The sequence below is a fragment of the Dromiciops gliroides genome, chromosome 3 (assembly GCF_019393635.1).
Source record: "Dromiciops gliroides isolate mDroGli1 chromosome 3, mDroGli1.pri, whole genome shotgun sequence".
NCBI lineage: Eukaryota > Metazoa > Chordata > Mammalia > Microbiotheria > Microbiotheriidae > Dromiciops > Dromiciops gliroides.
Window position 1 is genome coordinate 617941123 of NC_057863.1, and position 19165 is coordinate 617960287.

At 42.4% G+C, this 19165-nt stretch overlaps 1 protein-coding gene and 1 long non-coding RNA gene across 2 annotated transcripts in view; both read left to right on the forward strand.

The window, feature by feature from the left end:
* The first annotated feature begins 426 nt into the window (after window positions 1-426).
* On the forward strand, window positions 427-4806 carry LOC122749673. The gene is made up of 3 exons (XR_006355693.1): window positions 427-484; window positions 3641-3692; window positions 4699-4806. It is a non-coding gene; the product is annotated as an uncharacterized LOC122749673 (long non-coding RNA).
* Window positions 4807-9019: 4213 nt separating this feature from the next.
* The window catches only part of ATP13A2 (ATPase cation transporting 13A2), a 51517-nt gene continuing 41371 nt past the window's right edge, over window positions 9020-19165 (forward strand). The window contains exon 1 of the mRNA XM_043997265.1: window positions 9020-9201. Coding sequence (XP_043853200.1) covers window positions 9167-9201 — 35 coding nt within the window. The 5' untranslated portion in view covers window positions 9020-9166. The remainder of the gene's footprint in view (window positions 9202-19165) is intronic.

Genomic DNA, 19165 nt, shown 5'->3' on the forward strand with positions numbered 1-19165 from the left:
CGCACCTTGGATGAGACAGGATTGGATGTTAGATTGTGAGCTCATCCACCCTAGGTGTACGTGGGGACAGTCCTTTTCAAGATTACTATAAAAACCTAGAGGATTGGGCATATCTTTGCAAGACTTCAATGTGTAATTGGGTTTTGCCCGTCCTCATGAGGATGTAATAAATCTGTCTCTGCTTGACTTGGTGGTCTCCTCGAGTTATTTGGGTAAACTGAGGCAGTTTGCTCCATACAGATGGGGGCTCGTCCGGGATCTCTTTGGGGATCTTTGGAGACTCCCAGGAGCCTGTCCTTCTGAACAAGGACGTCCCTGCTGAGTTCAGCAGGTTCAGGGGTCTGGCTCTTGGTGAGGCTTCTCAGCATCCATGCCCGGAAAGAGAGAGAGAGACTTAAAAGTCAACCAGACACAGGGATGCCGGCTAAAGTAATGAGGAGTATCCGGATTGGTTCGGTCACAACGTGTGCACAGACCCAGACTGGTGAGTAACTGGGTGACCATTCAGGGGGATTTCTAGGAAGAAATCGGGGAACCCCTGGTTATCATCCTAAGGTCTGTTGAAGTTTTGCAGGGTTGAACAGGTCACTAGGACTGAATAGACACCCTGATACGAGATACAGAATTAACCTTAGGGTGCCCTCTAGGTCCTATTGAGTTTGCAGGGTTGAAAAGGTCTGGGGACGCCCAACCAACAATAGACACCCCGAACAAAATATAGGAACGCCCCTAGGGGGGGTTTAGTACCTGTTGTTTGCGGGATTGAAAAACCGGCTAGATGGTAGAGACCTTTTAAAGGTGGAGGTCCATGCTGAGCCAGGGTTGAATAGACATCCCGAGCAAAAACAGGAGCCCGGTGAGTTCAGGGTTAAAAAGTCCAGACCAGGCTAGGATCTTGAACAAAACACGGGTAGAACATCTAGAGTAGGGCAAGTTTAAAGAGCCAGAGGAGGCTGGAAAAAAAATCCTGGGTTAGATAATTGGAAGGAGACCTTTTCAATTGAAATTAAAAGTAGAGGTCCAGGAGTAAAAATTCCATCAAAATAACTGTATTGACAAAAGAAGAAGAAAGGGAAATTGATCCCTGCAGTCTGGGTTAGAGAAGGGACTGAGAAGGGGATTGTAGAATTGTAAATTACTCAGAATTTGAATTGAGCCATTGGAATGTGATCCATCTGCAGCCTTAGGTAAAAGGTTGCTGACCACAAAGGAGAAAGAGTGAGTGTGAAGTTTGTTCTTAGGGAACACCTAAAGTTTGTAATAGGAGATTAAAGAAGAGAATCCCCTGGGTCTATCTTAAAATAGATAAATGGGGTTATTTGGTGAGATATTGGCTAAGCTGCCACTTTGCTAGTTTCAGATGGTTTAAGTATGTTGAGAAGGTACGAGGAAGTTTGATTAAGTGAGAAGGAGGAATGAATGGTTAGGAAGTTGTTTGCTAGTCTACATGGTCTGCCCTGTCTGCATTGACTGTGACCAGGGGTATGAGAGTGAATAGTTGGGATTTTTGAGAGAGAGAAAGAAGGAAAGTAGAAGGAAAGAGAGAGAGAGAAAGAAAGAAGAAAGAAAAGAAAGCCACCCCTTCCCCTTTTTCTGCTGTGGGGGAGGAGAGAGCATAAATCTGTGCTTGGAATCTAGAAGGAAAAGTTTTGTTTAATTGAAGAAGCTACCCTTAAAAAGAAAAAAACAACTGGCTAGGTTAAGGAAGTGGGGCAGGAGCAGGGGGAATCTTGCTGCTCTGGCATTGTCTTTCAGACTAATTTGGAGGACTAAATGTGGCATTAAAATATTCCTTTAAACTAGCAAAAGAAAAGTTTGTGTTATTAGGGAATCAAGAAGGGTAATTGAATTTGATTGGGCTATCTATTTAAGAAACTTTGGGAATCATACAAACTATATACTGCCACTTTAAAAATTTTCTTTTGTAATGGAACTGTTTAAGGAGAAACAAAAACAAGAAAATAGGAAGTGTTTAGATTAAGTGATTATGGGATGAATTAATACTAATATGAAATTATCAATGAGGTTCTATATGATACCGTTCAGAAAACAAATTGAGGTTTAATTGAATTAATTCTGATTTAATTCTAAGTGAAATATATACTGTTCTATTTGTGTAACTTTAAGCTGACTACATCAAGGTGATTCGTAATATGTAAAGGAAAAGTGCCCAATAGTTTAATAGTTTATTGTATTAGAGATATGGTCAGATTTGGATTCTCTAAATTACTTTGGGTTATGAATTTAATTGAATGTGATAATGGTTTTCTGTGAAGTGGGCATAGTAAGAATATTCTTAGCTGTATATTAAGGCTTTAAGATCCAACAGATCCTCAGTAAAGTATAGTGATTTGCTTTTTTTCTAAAAGTTAGAAGCTTGATGGGATCTCTTTGTGAAATATAATTTGGTATTAGAGGGGGATGGGACTTGAAATCCTTAGTGCAGTCTCTTACCTTGAAGGACAGGAAGAAACGAAATCTAGAGATTAAAAAAAAAAAAACTGGCAAAAGAAACTGCTGGATTACTTTAAGTTGTATTGTGATCTGGTATACTGTAGTTTGAAAGAACAACTACAACTACAACAAGAGATAATGAGAGGATTTAAAAAGGGGCCTAGTAAAATTTGTTATTATAATTGGAATGGGTTATTTGAATATTTCCTCTTTGATTTGGAAGAAGCTGAAATTCCTCCCCACTGCAAACACTTTAGATGAGAGAGAAGGGGAGCAGAGATAAAGTTAAGCTAATTTGTTGCAATGGCGATTTGATATTGATAACAATCATGTTCAAACTTACTGTGATTTGTGAAATTGTGTTAATTAATGGAAAAAGCTTTTCTGGAATCCTGAATATCTGAATATTTGAGTTTCATTCTTAAGGTTTGGTGTATATTTCTATTATGAGAATGGACAAAGTGGAAATTTGTTATTGTAACATTGAATGAATTGGTTATTGAATTAATACTAGAACATCTAAATAATTTGTAAACTATGAGAAAGATCTTGCTGTTTTGATCTGGATTTATTGGTGCTAAGCAATAGTTAAATTGGTGCCTGAACTTGTCTTGTATGACATGTTAGTGAACAATAAGTAACTTATGAGCTATCTTATATCATCTTAATAGGGAATCTGAAGTTTACTTGTGTTTTTAATTAATTGGAATTAGAACATGTGTAGAAACACATGCAAACTAGTTGTCACTTTAAAGATGTTCCCATTGTTTAGAGGAATTCTGAGGATAGTATCTTATGTTTAACATCTAAACCCATTTTACCATGTGCTACTGTGTGGGGCATTTTCTAGTTTGTTCCCAGTATGCAATTTGGGATTGCTTACACTTATTTCAACCATTGCTTGTTATTGAGCATCTCAAAGCAGATTCATTTGTGTAGTGCTAATCTGGGGATGAAAAACCTATTTAAGCACAAGAATAGTTAATACTTGCTGTCTAGGATATGTGATCCTTGAGAAGTGAATTCACTTTTAGTGCTGATTGTTGGGACTTGCTATTTAAGATGTTATGGGACTATTAATTATTATTGCTCTGAGTTTGACTCCAGTTATTACTATTAAGGAATGGTGAGCCATATGATCCATGATACCAGCAACCCTATAGGGTTTTACATGTGTGCACTGCAGGTGGAGTTCTCTTGGGAAAGGATGGGAGACCGACTGTTTGGCAAAGGCTGAGGTAGGTGTCTCCTGACTCGGTTTCCCCGAATATTACATATGGAATGTAAGCTCTCCCATCTGGCTGATGTTAAGTCTGGCATATTGCACTGGCTGTCTATAAAACTTCTACTGGGAGTTGGGAAAGTACCTTTCCCCCAGAGCTTTGTTCTTTTTCTTTTGTGGCAAGTTCCTATAATCATGTCACTTGATATGCATGAACACAATATTGTCTCTGCATCCCTAGATTAATACTGCAACATCTGGGTGAGATGCAGGTTTAAGATTCAAGCTATTTGGCTTAGAAATCCTAGTCCCTTTCAGAATCTGAACAACTAGAATGTATAAGCATTTAGCCTTGTCATCTGTCTGTTATTAGTTATGCCTGTTAGAAACCGAACCAGAGACATCTCAAGTCTGTTTCAAGAAAATAGAGAAGAGTAAAATATAGAATGTTTTGTTATATAAGTTTATTGTGTAATGTAGGAATAATATCTGTCTATAGAGCATGTCCTGTAATACAAACATGGTTTATTATGGACAACTTATTTGACATGCACTGTTTTGAAATTAATTGGTTAAATGTCATCCTAAGTCTTTTATTAGAATTGAAGTTAACTTGGTAACTCTTATGTAAGTTCATTTGTGGTCATCTTCTTACAATGGATATATATGTAATTTGGAAAGATTTAAGGGTTCTGCCTTCAGTGGCATTTTGAAACATTTAGATTGTATGGCCTGCATGTAGCAAGATAGTGGTAACCCTTTGATTTGTTGTTAATAATGTCTGTCAGATACAGAGCTAGGTAAAGCTTCGAATAGCATGGGGCATTCGTGACACCTCTCACTGGATGAAGGACATTTGTGAAGTTTTTCCGCTCCTGATGCAGGATCCTGGGGTTCCTGGATTCACTCTTTTGGTTTGCCCCTTTTTCCCTATTGTTGTCTTTTAAAATTTTTTGTCTTTGTCTCTTTAACCTCTTGATAGTTTGTTTTATCTAGGCTCAAGGCTTTCAATTTTATGTTAGCAATTCCAGACTATATACCCCCTTCATCATCTGGACCAGGCCTGCAAGGATTTCTGCACCTTCCACTGTCAGCTCTACACACATATTCAGCTGGAAGCAGTTACAGAAGAAGAGATCTTCACCCTCTTTTTCCCTAGCTATTGGAAGGAGGGGTGGGGAAATGTAGTGGTAGCCTGGTGGGCCTGAGTCTAGTTGGGGATACTCAGGCCTAGAAGGGGTCAATTAGAGATTACCCTTTCCTTGGATAAAGTTGGGAAACAGTTGTATTTGCTATTTAAATTTGCTTTGTAAAAGGTTCTAATAGGGGTACCTGAGGTCAAAGATGAAAATTGCTAAGTGAATGGACACTGGGAGCACATCACTGAAATTATAAAGAGGTTTTAAATCATGTTTGTTGTTATAATATTGGTAGTTATTGACATGTATATGGTATATTGGGATAATTAATTAGACCCCAATTTACCTCCTGAAAGATGCCTATGGGACAGGATTAGGTATTCATTTGTAATTTTGGAGTTCTCCTTATACTTGTCCCTGTTTAGTCCCTTGCTTTATAGGTTTGATACAATGTGCAGTTCAACAGATGCAGCTGATGGTGACTCAGCAGTTCACTGAGAAAAGATTAAAGACCCTGATTCTGAAACTTCACGAAGGAGAGACTGGTGATGAGTTGGACTTGGACTGATGGGCTGAAATCCTGCATGGCTGAAGGGCTCAATGACAGTGACTCAAATCCAGAATATGCTCTCTGAGCATAAAAGAAAAACGGAGGATTGTATGATATGATTATGGATTTGAGTCAGATTAAACTCTGAGGATGGGGTCTGGAAGGTACCCAGCCCTGCCTCAGTTTAGTTTGTTTAGAAGTTTATTGCTTGTCAAATTCTCACTGTCTCCTTTAAGTTTAATTGCCAATTATTTCTTTGACTTCCCAACATAGCCGAAGATAAATTTTAACCCTGTCATCCTTATCTTTAGAGACAGGGGCCTGGAGAGGGGAGTCAGTGGGAACTGTGAGATTTGAAACATCTGACTCTCACTCCCCTGTTTCCTTTTCCTTTGGCTTGACCTTGTTCCCCCTCCCCTTTTCCCCCTTGCTCCTGGAACACGTATGCATGTCTCCATACATTGATCACGAGCTGAACACGCACCTTGGATGAGACAGGATTGGATGTTAGATTGTGAGCTCATCCACCCTAGGTGTACGTGGGGACAGTCCTTTTCAAGATTACTATAAAAACCTAGAGGATTGGGCATATCTTTGCAAGACTTCAATGTATAATTGGGTTTTGCCCGTCCTCATGAGGATGTAATAAATCTGTCTCTGCTTGACTTTGTGGTCTCCTCGAGTTATTTGGGTAAACTGAGGCAGTTTGCTCCATACAAGGTGATGCAGTGGATAAAGTGCTGTCCCTGGAGTCAGGAGGACATGAGTTCAAATCTAGCCTCAGACACTTACTAGCTGTGGGACCCTGGGCAATTCACTTCACCCTATTTACCTCAGTTCCTGAGCTGGAGAAGAAAATGGCAAAGCACTCTAGTATATTTGCCAAGGAAACCCCCAAATGGGGTCATGGAGAGTTGGACGCCACTGAAAAATGTTCTACATTGCTTAATAAGGAGTGAGGAATTGGGGCGGGGTGTGGGGTGGGGGGGAATTCTAACTGTGCTATTGGCTTGAGGAGAAGAAGTTTGTTTTGGTTTGGTTTAGTTTGGTTTGGTTTGGTTTTTGGTGAGGCAATTGGGGTTAAGTGACTTGCCTAGGGTCACACAGCTAGTAAGTGTTAAGTGTCTGAGGCCATATTGGAACTCAGGTCCTCCTGACTCCAGGGCCAGTGCTCTATCCACTGTACCACCTAGCTGCCCCTGGGAAGAAGTATTTTAATGCCCAGGCTCTGGGTTATCCATACATCCTGGGGGCTAGACAGTTCAAACCGGTTTTCACTGGCCCAAATGTCTAGAAGGAAGCTAAGAATTCTGTTGTGACCTTTGGAAGCCTGGCCACTCTCGCCCCAGGGCATTAGCAGCAGCTGGATGCATGAAAAAGTCCTACAGCTGTTGTCCTGTCCTAGGCATAAATAAGATTGGTGAAGACAGCTTGGCCCAGACGCCCTGACCTTCCAGATTCCATTGCGTTAGGAATGTTTGTTTGTTGCCTGTCTATGTGATGTGACTTTGTGTTGTATATATTTGAGTCTGAGTGCTGCATTTGTTTGGTGTTTATACATATGTATACAAATCCATGTGATACATTTAGGTGTATCCTGCCTGTAGATTATGTGCCCTCTCTCTGCCCACTCTAGCTCTGATATTTTGTATCTCAGAGGGTTAACTCTGTTGTATCTCTTTGGGGGTGTATCTATGTGTGAAGCGATTCCAGATCCAGGAGTGAGATGTCCTCGGTGTTGTAGCCAACAAGCCAACAAGCATTTACTGAGCACCTATTGTATGTCAGGGACTACACTAAGCGCTAAGGAGACAAAGAAGACAAAGAAAGACAAAAGCCAGTCCCTGCCCTCAGGGAGCTCACAGTTTAATGGGGGAGGGAACACCCTGAAAAAAATTCTGTACTTACAAGAGATATACAGGCTGAATTGGAGCTAATAAAGAGAAGGAAAGCACAAAACTGAAGGGGTTTGGGGGAAAGAAAGCCTTGTGGTAGAAGGTGATATTTTAGCTGGGACTTAGCACTGTGCCTGCCTGGTGCATAGGGGAAGTTTAAGAAATGTTTATTGACTGACTGGAAGGAAGCCAGGAAAGCCAAGACTCAGAGATGAGGAAGAAGAGCATTCCAGGCATAGGGGACATCCAGAGAAAATGCTGAGAGATGGGGAAGGAGGGGTCTTTGTGTGAGGGACATGGAGGAGGCCAGGGCAGCCTTACTGGATCACGGAGTTTGTTGGCAGAAGTAAGGTATAAGAAGACTTGGAAAGATAGAAAGAGCCTGGGTTAAGAAAGGCTTTAGGCGGCAGCTAGGTGGCGCTGCAGTGGAGAAAACCCTGACTCTGGATTCAGGAGGACCTGAGTTCAAATCCAGCCTTAGACACTTGATACTTACTAGCTGTGGGACCCTGGGCAAGTCACCTAACCCTCATTGACCCGCAAAAACAAGAACAGGCAAGGTAGAAAGAGGCTGGGGAAGGAGTGTTGGGGTAGGGGATGTATAATGAGCTGTGTTAGACATATTGAATTTAATCCATCTACTGTACCTCCAGGTTGAGATGTCTGAAAGGCAGTTGGAAGTGCAAGACTAGAGGTTGGTAAAGAGCTTAGGGCTGGAGAAATAGATCTGAAATTCATCAGCATAGAGATGATATTTGAATCCATGGAAGCTAATGAGATCAACAAGCTAATAATATAGAGGGAAAAGAGAAGCTTGTATCTCTAGATGCTGTGGCTCTGCTATGTACAATGTTTTGCATGTCATCTCCCCCCAGTAGAACATGAGTTCTTTGAGAGTGAGGACTGTCTTTTGCCTTTCTTTTTATCTCTAGATCTCGGTCCCATGCTTGGCACACAGTAGGCACTTAAATACTTGTACACTGACTGATGTCTCAGGATCAGGAAATTATCTAGACCAACCCTTTCTTTTTTTTTTTTTGGTAAATGAACTGGGAATCAGGAAGTTCAAATCCTGCCCCCACACACTACCTGTGTGACCTTGGACAATCATTGAACCTCTGACAGTCTTAGTTTCCTCCTTGGTAAAATGGGGTGGGGTGGGAGGGGGTGTATTCCAGGGCCTTTAAACTTCCTTCCAGTTCTAAATCTAGAATCTTTTTTTTTTTTTTAGTGAGGCAATTGGGGTTAAGTGACTTGCCCAGGGTCACACAACTAGTAAGTGTTAAGTGTCTGAGGCCGGATTTGAACTCAGGTACTCCTGATTCCAGGGCCGGTGCTCTATCCACTGCGACACCTAGCTGCCCCTTAAATCTAGAATCTTAAATTCAGTGGCAGAAGCTGGATTGGAACCTAGGTTCTCTGACTGCGAATCCAGCACTCTTTCCCCTGGACCATGTGTGTTGTCTATGGTGTCACGAGTGGTGTGTTGCACCTTTGTGTGCTGCGCTTGTCTTTTGTATCCTTATGCTGTCTATTTCGCCACGTGTGTTGTGTTGAGCTCCTGTTCTTTGTTGTTTTTGCTTTGGGTGTGACCTTTGTTTCTCGGTGATAACCTCTCCGGGCCCTGTTCTGTGGCTGGAGCTGTGCCTGTGTATGTACCGTGCTTGCACCTCCCCGCCTGGCCGAGGCTCGGGGCAGAACTACAACTCCCAGTAGCTCCCGCGGCCGCCCGCCGGGGAAGACGTGGAGGATCCTTGGGACCAGACCGGACTATACATACCTCCGCCGGTAGAGCGCTGGGGCTGCAGATGCAGTGGCGGCCGCAGAAGCCGGGTTAGCCGCGGCCGCAGCCGCAGCATCGCCCCGGGCCTCTGCACGGCTTGGCGGCGGCTGGGGCTCAGGGGCGATGGGCAGTGGCTGGAGCCGCCGGGACGCGCGCAGGTGAGCAGGGGCGATCCGCTCCTCATCCCCCCCTTCCCCTTCTCCTTCCCCTTCCCCTTTCCCGGAGGAGGGGGGCTCAGTGCATCCTCCCTGACACCCTGGGGTGGGGTGGGGGGGACACCTCGGGGCGGGGCCTAATGAGGAGAGGAGGACCGTCCTAGAAAAGCCGAGGATTTCTAAGCGCGGGGCCGGGGACAGAGCCAGAGTCGTCCTGGGGAGCTCGTTCACGTTAAGTTGAAACGTCCACCTTTGGGAGCCAAGCTTTGAATTTGGAGGAGGGGGTGGGAGACTTGTGTCCCAAAGGAGGATCCCAAGGCACTCCGAGAAGGGAATGTCCTCTTGGCCCCTATTCTTAGGGTAAGGAAGTTGGCATGGGAAAGGGCTGTCACTCAATAAACACTTAATCCCTTGCTATATACTAGAGATACAAAGGAAAAAGACAGTCCCGTCCTCAAGGAATTCTGTTTAATAGGGGAGACGATATTCAAACAAATGCCCACGCAAACCTATGGATGATAATATTGGAGATAATAAAGATAAATCCCTTATCCAGACTAGAGGCTAGATCTCCTGGGTTCTGCCCACAAGGGACAGACCTGAAGAGGTTTGGGCAAGTCATCCTAAGCCTCAGTCTCTTCACCTTCCCCAGAGAGTCTCTGTGATATCCCAGGTCTGCCCCCTTTGGCCTGAAAGGGTGTCCAGAGGGGTCATGCACTGAAATCCAGGCACCCTCAGCACCAGAGGCTTGTCAGCTTTCTTCTCTCCCTCCCCACCCCCCACCCTCTCCGCCCAGTATCTCCCACAGGGATTTTTGTTTTTGTGTTTTGAGGGGGTTTTTTGTGGGGCAGTGAGGGTTAAGTGACTTGCTCAGGGTCACACAGCTAAAGTGTCTGAGGCCGGATTTGAACTCAGGTTCTCCTGAATACGGGGCTGGTGCTGTATCCACTAGCTGCCCCCCAAACACACATACAGGAATGTTTGGTCAGGCATTGGAGTTGACATCTGGAGGAGACTGCAGTTTAACCTCCTACATCTCTGTCCTACCAATGTAGGCAGCACCAGATATGAGAGCCCAATTGGGGGTGAGCTCCCCCAGTGACTCCCTTGGAAAATCAGAGCCATTTTCTTCTCCTCATCCTTTTCTTAGCTTTGCGGACTGGGAATGGGTGACCAGGTGATTCCCAGATGCTGGGCCCCTGGGGGCCAGAGAGAGAGAAAGACCACTGTGTATATCCCGGCAGGTCTCTTCTGTGAAGTCTCTTAGACACAGAAAAAAATGACCCAGAGTCAGAATCCACACCTCCCACCAGCTTCCTGTTCCAGAATTAAAGCCCCTTCCTGTCCATTGTACTTTCCTTGGGTCTAACTGAAATCCCACCTGTTGTGAAAGAGGTCCACTGCTGTTAATTACACAGCACTGGTTTGCCAGTCTCCATTCACTGACTTGGAGCAATTTGTCCTGAATTTCCCCAGCTGCTCTCATCTTCTCATCTCCCCTCCTGTGGACTGAGATGTGAGACTTCTCTTTGCAGCTAGGAGAACAGAGGGCTATGTCCCATTCCCCCAACCAGCTCCATCGCAGTATGTATGTAGAGACCTTTCCTGCCAAGGTCCCAGTGCTGTGTCCTGGAGGCTCAGTCTTATGCCCTATGGACAGATTCTCCAGGAGGCTGGACCATGAGGCCTTGTGTGAGGACCCAGGCTCCCCAGGCCAGGGTGTGCCCTCCCACCCCACCAGGTTCTCCCTGGCCATGGCCTCCACGGACCCCCAGGGTCCTGCCTGATGCTAGGCTTTGCAGGATCCTGGATGGAAGGTGAAAGGGGAAGAGTGAGTAGAGCCTGGGCCTGAGCCAGCTCAACCAGAAAAGGGGAGGGGGGGGGGAGGGAGGAGGAAATGGAAAGGTTCCTGAATGGCTTTGACTCTGACAGTCTACCCCTTGTTAGAGTCCCCATCTGTCAAATGGGGGTGAAAATAGCCCCTAAAAATGTATAAGATAAGATAGTGCATGTGAACTGTTTAAGGAAGTGTGAGTCATTATTTTTTTGGATGGGACCTGGGATTTCACTGGGGCAGGAAATTCCAGATCAGGAAACACCCTTTACCCAAAGCCTGCTCTGCAGCCTACCACCTTCCCAAGAAGCCTGGGTCATTCTCCTTAGCCTCCCTGAGAGTGTCCTCACTACAGCTCCTGTGGCAGCAGCAGCAGCAGCAGCAGCAGCAGCAGCAGCAGCAGCAGCAGCAGCAGCAGCAGGCAGGACCAATCCCCGCCTCTCAGGCCTTTTCCTTGTGAGCTGATGCCCTGGGCTGGGGCTCCTTGCTTCCAAAGCTCTTCATCTAAGGGATCTTGAAGATCATGAGTTATCTGCGATGGCAACATTGAATCAAAACATTGCTCCTGTGTTTTTCTGAATCAGTTGTGGGCGACAGTTCGATCTGTGGTGATGGGATATTTCCAGGATAGTTTGGTTGAGTTCTCAGAGAGCTTTCAAAGTCCATATTTGTAGTGTGGGGTCTCAATCAGTCCATGAAAGAACCGTGAGCTGCCCAGGTAGAATTCTGGTCAACAGGGAATGACTTGCCTAGGTATTCAGCTAAACTTTTATAACCTCAGTGATGTTGGGTGGGCTTCTTGGGATCAGGAACACTTGGTTTCAAATCCCACCTCAGACACAAGCTGCGGGACCCTGAACAAGTCACATGACCTCTGTTTGCTTCAGTGTTTTTATCTGTAAAAAGGAGATGATGATAATAAGAGGATTAAACGGGATTCCCTATATATACATACACACACACACACACACACACACACACATTAGGGTTTTTTGTTCTTTTTTTGCAGGGCAATGGGTTACATGACGCCCAGTGTCAAATATCTGAGATCAGATTTGAATTCCTGAATCCAGGGCCAGAGCTTTATCCACTGAGCCACCTAGCTGCCCCCAGGATACTATTTGTAATGTGCTTTTCAAATCTTAAAGTGCTAGCTATTGTTACCCATGTACTTCAGTCTCCACAATCTCTTTACATAATCTGGGTCCAGGCTTCCCATAAATCTTTTTTTGTTTTGTTTTGTTTTTGTTTTAGTTTTTTTGTGAGGCAATTGGGGTTAAGTGACTTGCCCAGGGTCACACAGCTAGTAAGTGTTAAGTGTCTGAGGCCGGATTTGAACTCGGGTACTCCTGACTCGAGGGGCTGTGCTCTATCCACTGTGACACATAGGCTTCCCATAAATCTAATCCCTTTTCCAAATGACTTCATCCATTTCAGCTGTCCTCTACCTCCAGACTTCTTAAACTTTTCCCACTCACAAGCCCTTTTCACCTGAGAATTTTTTGCATGGCCCTGGGCATATAGGTATACATAAGCTTTTGCTGTTGCCACAGGGGGACCCAGACTCAGTTAGGTTACCCTATATGGGGCTTCCTCTACCTGAGAGGCCATTTAATCCAATCCTCCCATTTTATTGTAGGGAAAACTGAAACTTTTTTTATTTTTAGTGAAGCAATTGGGGTTAAGTGACTTGCCCAGGGTCACACAGCTAGTAAGTGTCAAGTGTCTGAGGCCGGATTTGAACTCAGGTACTCCTGACTCCAGGGCCAGTGCTCTATCCACTGTGCCACCTAGCTGCCCCGAAAACTGAAACTCTTAAATACTATCTAATCTTTTTATTTTACAATTGAAAGCCTCATCCTTTGAGGCCATCTGATCTAATCTTCCCATTTTATTATAGGAGAAATTGAGCTCCTTTGAGGCCTCAAACTGAAAGGCCATCTGACGTAATCCTCTCATTTTATTGGGGTGGGGCACACTGAAGCCATTCGACTGAATCACTGAGAAATGGGAACTCCACTCCCTGAGGAGAGGGTCAGCCTCCTTCCTCATGCCTGCACTCCCTTATTTCCTTGTGAGGAAGAAGACTTTCCTGGCCACTCCCCACTGTCTTCTAGATGCCAGCCTCAGGGCAGCTAGGTAGCACTGTGGATAAAGCACTGGCCCTGGATTCAGGAGGACCTGAGTTCAAATCTGGCCACAGACACTTGACACTTACTAGCTGTGTGACCCTGGGCAAGTCACTTAACCCCAATTACCCCACAGGGGGAAAAAAAAGATGCCAGCCTCAGTGTCTTGTGCCTCAAGGAGCTTACATTCTATCAAGGAGAGATAACATGTATGCATAAAAGTATATATGCAAAAAATTTTAAAACATAGTTTGAGAGAGAGGCCCTTATCCGTAGAGAATCAGGAATTGGAGCAGAATTTTGAAAGAAGCTAAGGATTCTCAGTTACCTCGAGAAAGGAAGGCATTCCAGGCATAGAAACAGCCCATGTGAAGGTATGGAGGTGGTAGATGTGACATCATATAAGGAACATCGAGGACAGTTTGGCTGTACTGTTGAGTGTGTGAAGAGAAGTGATATATAATAGGCCCAGAAAAGTAGGCTGAAGCCATATTGGGAAAGACTATAAATACCAAAGAGTTTGTCTTTGATCTTGGAGGTGATGGGAGTTTATATATAAATGTCCTAATGTCTAGTTAGAGAATGCGTCCTGGGCAGCATCCAGATAACACTAAATAATTAATGGACAACTAGGTGGTGAAGTGGATAGAGCATTGGCCTTGGAATCAGAAGGACCTGAGTTCAAAGTCAGTCTCAGACATTTACTAGCAGTGTGACCCTGGGCAAGTCACTTAACCCCAATTGCCTCCAAAAAAAATTTAATGTCCATTTGTTAAGTGCTTACTCTGTGTCAGGAACCTGGAATCATCATATTCATATTTTTATTATTCAATCAAAAATCATTTTAAAAGCACTTATTATGTGCCATGCACTTTTATGTGATGGAGATACAAAGAATAAAATAATCCCTATTGGAAAGAAGCTAATGTGGAAGATCACAAATACCTATATAAATACATAGAGCATTTTTAAAAATTCAGTTTTATTTTCAGTTTTTGAATTCTCTCCCTCAACCCACTGAGAAAGCAAGAAAAACAAAACCTGTCACAAATATGTATGGTTGTGCAAAATAAATTGCCATGTTAGCCATGTCCAAAAATAAAGAAAAAAAAAGAGAAGAAAATATGCTTCAATCTACACTCTTGAGTTCATCACTTCTCTATCTTATATGTTTCCTCACGAGTCCTCTGGAATCATATTAACTAGTTACTAAGTCTTTCAACACTGATTATCGTTACAGTATTGTTGATATTGTGTAAATTGTTTTCTTGGTCTGCTCACTTTACTTTGCATCAGTTCATATGAGGCTTCCCAGGTTTTTTGGAAACCATCCCCTACATCCTACAGGATGATAATATTCCATCATATTTATATGCCATAACTTTTCAGTCATTCCCCAGTTGATGGGTACCCCTCAGTTTCCAATTCTTTGCTACCACAGAGCTGCTATAAATATTTTTGCTCATATGGTTCTTTTTCCTCTCTCTCTCTCTTTTTTTTTTTTCTTGCGGGGTGGGGGTGGGGGTCAGGGTCATCCAGCTAGTAAGTGTCAAGTGTCTGAGGCCTGATTTGAACTCAGGTACTCCTGAATCCAGGGCAGGTGCTTTATCTACTGGTCCACCTAGCTGCCCCAGTTCTTTTTCCTCTTTCTTTGATCTCTTTATAGCATAGATCTAGTAACACTAGTGCTAGGTCAAAGTGTATGCACAGTTTAATAGCTTTGGGGCATAGTTCCAAATTGATTTTCAGAATGATTGGATCTAGGGGCAGCTAGATGGCGCAGTGGATAGAGCACCGGCCCTGGAATCAGGAGTACCTGAGTTCAAATCCGGCCTCAGACACTTAACACTTGCTAGCTGTGTGACCCTAGGCAAGTCACTTAACCCCAATTGCCTCACTAAAAAACAAAACAAAACAAAACAAAACCCAGAATGATTGGATCTGTTTACTGCTCCACCAACAATGCATTAAATACCTGTTTTCCCATAGCCCCTCCAGCATTTGTAATTCGCTTTTTTGTCACCTTGAACAATCTGATGAGTGTGAGGTAGTATCTTGTTTTGATTTGCACTTTCCTAATTTTTAGTGATTCAGAGCATTTTTTTTATGTGACTATTGATAGCCTTTATTTCTTCCTCTGAAAACTGACTTCCTATATCCTTTGACCATTTATCAGTTGGGAAATGACTCTTTTTATAAATTTGCCTCTGTTCCCTATATAGTTGAGATATGAGGCTTTTATCAGAGACAATTACTGCAGTTTTCCCCCCTCTTTGTTGTCTACAATTTGTCTTCTAAAATTAAGTTGCATGGTTTTGTTTGTACAAAAAAACAATTGAATTTACTCCGATGAACCTCTCTATTCTTTAATTGGTCCTAAACTCTTCCCTTATCCAAAGATCTGACAGGAAATTTCTTCCAGGCTTCTTTAATTTGCTTATGATGTCACCTTTTGAATCTAAATCACGTTTCTCATTTTGAGCTTATATTCACTGTGAGATGTTGGTCTATACCTAGGTTCTGGAAGACTACTTTCTGGTTTTCCTTACCGCAGTAGCTGGGATCTTTGGGTTTACCAAATATTAGGCAGCTGTGCTCATTTGCTCCTTTATATCGTATATCCCATTTGTTCCACTGATCAGTCTCTCAATTTCTTACTTGGTATCAAATTGGTTTGTTGTTTATGGCTTTGTAGAGTAGTCTGAGTTCTGGTACTAGTACATCCCCTTCCTTTCCAATTTTTGTTTTTATTGATTCCTTTGTTATCCTTGATCTTTTGTTGTTCCAGATGGATTGTTATTATTTTGTTCAACCTCTATAAAGTAATCCTTTGGTAGTTCGGTTGGGATGCACCAAATTAGTAAATTAATTTAGGTAGTATTGTCTTTTTTAATTTTCAGAAGTGTAAAAGAGTCAAAATAAAAATTTCCAAAAAAAAAAAGAAACCATTCCTTATGTTTAAAAACAAAAATCAGAAAAAGAAATCTATCCACAGTATCAGTTTAGAATGAGGTCCAGTGTGGCAATATTTATAACTTCAACTTTAAAAGGGTTTTCTTTTTTTTTTTTAATAATAAAAGTATTGGGGCAGCTAGATGGTGCAGTGGATAGAGCACTGGCCCTGGATTCAGGAGGACCCGAGTTCAAATCTGGCCTCAGACACTTAACAATTACTAGCTGTGTGACCCTAGGCAAGTCACTTAACCCCAATTGCCTCTCACACACACAAAAAAAGAAAAAATAAATAAAAGTTTTATTATTTTCCAGTTATATGTAAAGATAGTTTTCAACATTTGTTTTCATAAGATTATTAGTTGCAAATTTTTCTCCTTCCCTCCCCCCCTCCCCAAGACAGAAAGCAATCTGATATAAGTTATATATGTGCAATCACATTAAACATATTTCTGCATTAGTCATGTTGTGAAAGAAGAATCAGAACAAAAGGGAAAAACTTCAAAAAACAAAAGCAAAAGTAGAAACAGTATGGTTCAATCTGCATTCAGAATCCACAGTTCTTTTTTCTGGATGTGGAGAACATTTTCCATCATGAGTTCTTTGGAACTGTCTTGGATATTGTATTGCTGAGAAGAGCTAAATCTATCACAGTTGACTCACACAATGTTGCTGTTACTGTGTATAATGTTCTCCTGGTTCTGCTCACTTCACTCAGCATCAGTCCATTTAAGTCTCCCCAGGTTTTTCTGAAATCTGCCTGCTCATCATTTCTTACAGCACAATAGTATTCCATTACATTCATATACCACAACTCGGTCAGCCATTCCCCAGTTGATGGGCATTCCCTTGATTTCCAATTCTTTGCCACCACAAAGAGAGCTGCTATTTTTGTACTGTGGGTCCTTTTCCCTTTTTAATGATCTCTTTGGGATACAGTGGTATTATTGGGTCAAAGGGTATGCACAATCCCATAGTCCTTTGGGCATAGTTCCAAATTGCTCTCTACAATGGCTGAATCAGTTCACAACTCTACCAACAATGCATTAGTGTTCCAATTTTTCCACAGCTTCTTCCAACATTTATTATTTTCCTTTCTTGACATAATTGCCAATCTGATAGGTATGAGGTGGTACCTCAGAGTTGTTTTGATTTGCATTTCTCTAATCAATAGTGATTTAGAGCATTTTTTCATATGGTAGTAGATAGCTTTGATTTCTTCATCTGAAAACTGCCTGTTCATATCCTTTGACCATTTCTCAATTGAAGAATGACTTGCATTCTCATAAATTTAATTTAGTTCCCTATATATTTTAGAAATGAAGCTTTTGGGGTGGCTAGGTGGCTCAATGGATAAAGCACCAGCCCTGGATTCAGGAGTACCCGAGTTCAAACCCGGCTTCAGACACTTAACACTTACTAGCTGTGTGACCCTGGGCAAGTCACTTAACTCCAATTTCCTCACTAAAAAAAAAAAAAAAAAAGAAATGAAGCTTTTATCAGAAAGACTGGCTATAAAAATACTTTCCCAGCTTTCTGTTTTCCTTCTCATTTTGGCTACATTGCTTCTGTTTGTACAAAACCTTTTTAATTTAATGTAATCAAAATCATCCGTTTTGCATTTCATAATAGTCTCTGTCTTTTGTTTGGTCATAAATACTTCTATTCTTCATAGATCTGAGATATAAACTATTTCTTCCTCTCCTAATTTACCTATAGTATCACCCTTTATATATAAATCATGTACCCATTTTTACCTTATTTTGGTATATGGTATAAAATGTTGGTCTATGCCTAGTCTCTGCCATACTGTCTTCTAGTTTTCCCAGCATTTTTTGTCAAATAGCAAGTTTTTATCCCAGAACCTGGAGTCTTCAGGTTTATCAAACAGTAGATTACTATAGTCATTTACTACTGTGTCTCCTGTGCCTAACCTATTCCATTGATCCACCACTCTATTTTTTAGCCAATACCAAATAGTTGTTTTTGTGGGGCAATGGGGGTTAAGTGACTTGCCCAGGGTCACACAGCTAGTAAGTGTCAAGTGTTTGAGGCCAAATTTGAACTCAGGTCCTCCTGAATCCAGGGCCGGTGCTTTATCCACTGTGCCACTTAGCTGCCCCCAATACCAAATAGTTTTGATGACTGCCACTTAACTTCAGATTTGGTAGGGCTGGCCCACCTTCCTGTGCATCTTTTTTTCATTAGTTCTCTTGATATTCAAAAAGGGTATTCTTTAAATCTATGCATCCTTATAGATTAAACTTTTAAGGAAAAATCTGTAAATAATATAGGGAAAATGGACATAGTCCTCTACTAAAATTAATTTTGAGATTTTAAAAATGTAGCCAAGTTTGCAACATTTCTGTTAGGCACAACGTGATTTATACATTTCTGTTGGTGCAGTGTACTTACTAGCTGTGTGACCCTGGCCAAATCACTTAACCCTGTTTGCCTCAGTTTCCTCATCTACAGAATAAGCTGGAGAAGTAAAATGGCAAACCACTCTAGTCTCTTTGCCAAGTGTAGAAATATTTTTAAATTGACTAGCCTAATTTGGGGGGCTAATCTGACTGGAGAACTAATCTGGGGACTTTTGACTGTTTGGCTATCTGACTTCATTAATTTAACATGGGCCGTTTATAAAGTTCTACCACACTGCTCCCAAACTGATAGACTAAAGATTAAGAAGCCTCTTAACCAAATAATCAAAGCAGAGTTTATTTATGAGATACTATTGAAAATTAAGAATACAGGGAAATAAAATGTACAACCTGACTGCTTTCCTGAGGTCTCTTTCCACTGCATCTCTTTCCCACCTTCTTGAATACAATAAGGGCCTTAGCCGCCTCAGGGCACGTTACACTTTCCCTGGTTCGTTTTAAGGCCTGTAACCTCGTGTCTGTCTGCTGTCAGTTTGCCCTTCGGCCTCTCTTTTGCCTGCTCCTAGTCCTTCTCGTCTTCTCCTGTGTCCGTCCTCGAAGCCCTGTCTCTAGTCTCCAATCTTTGCCGTCTCCTCAGCCGCCTCTTGACCTCTTCTTGTCCGTCCGAA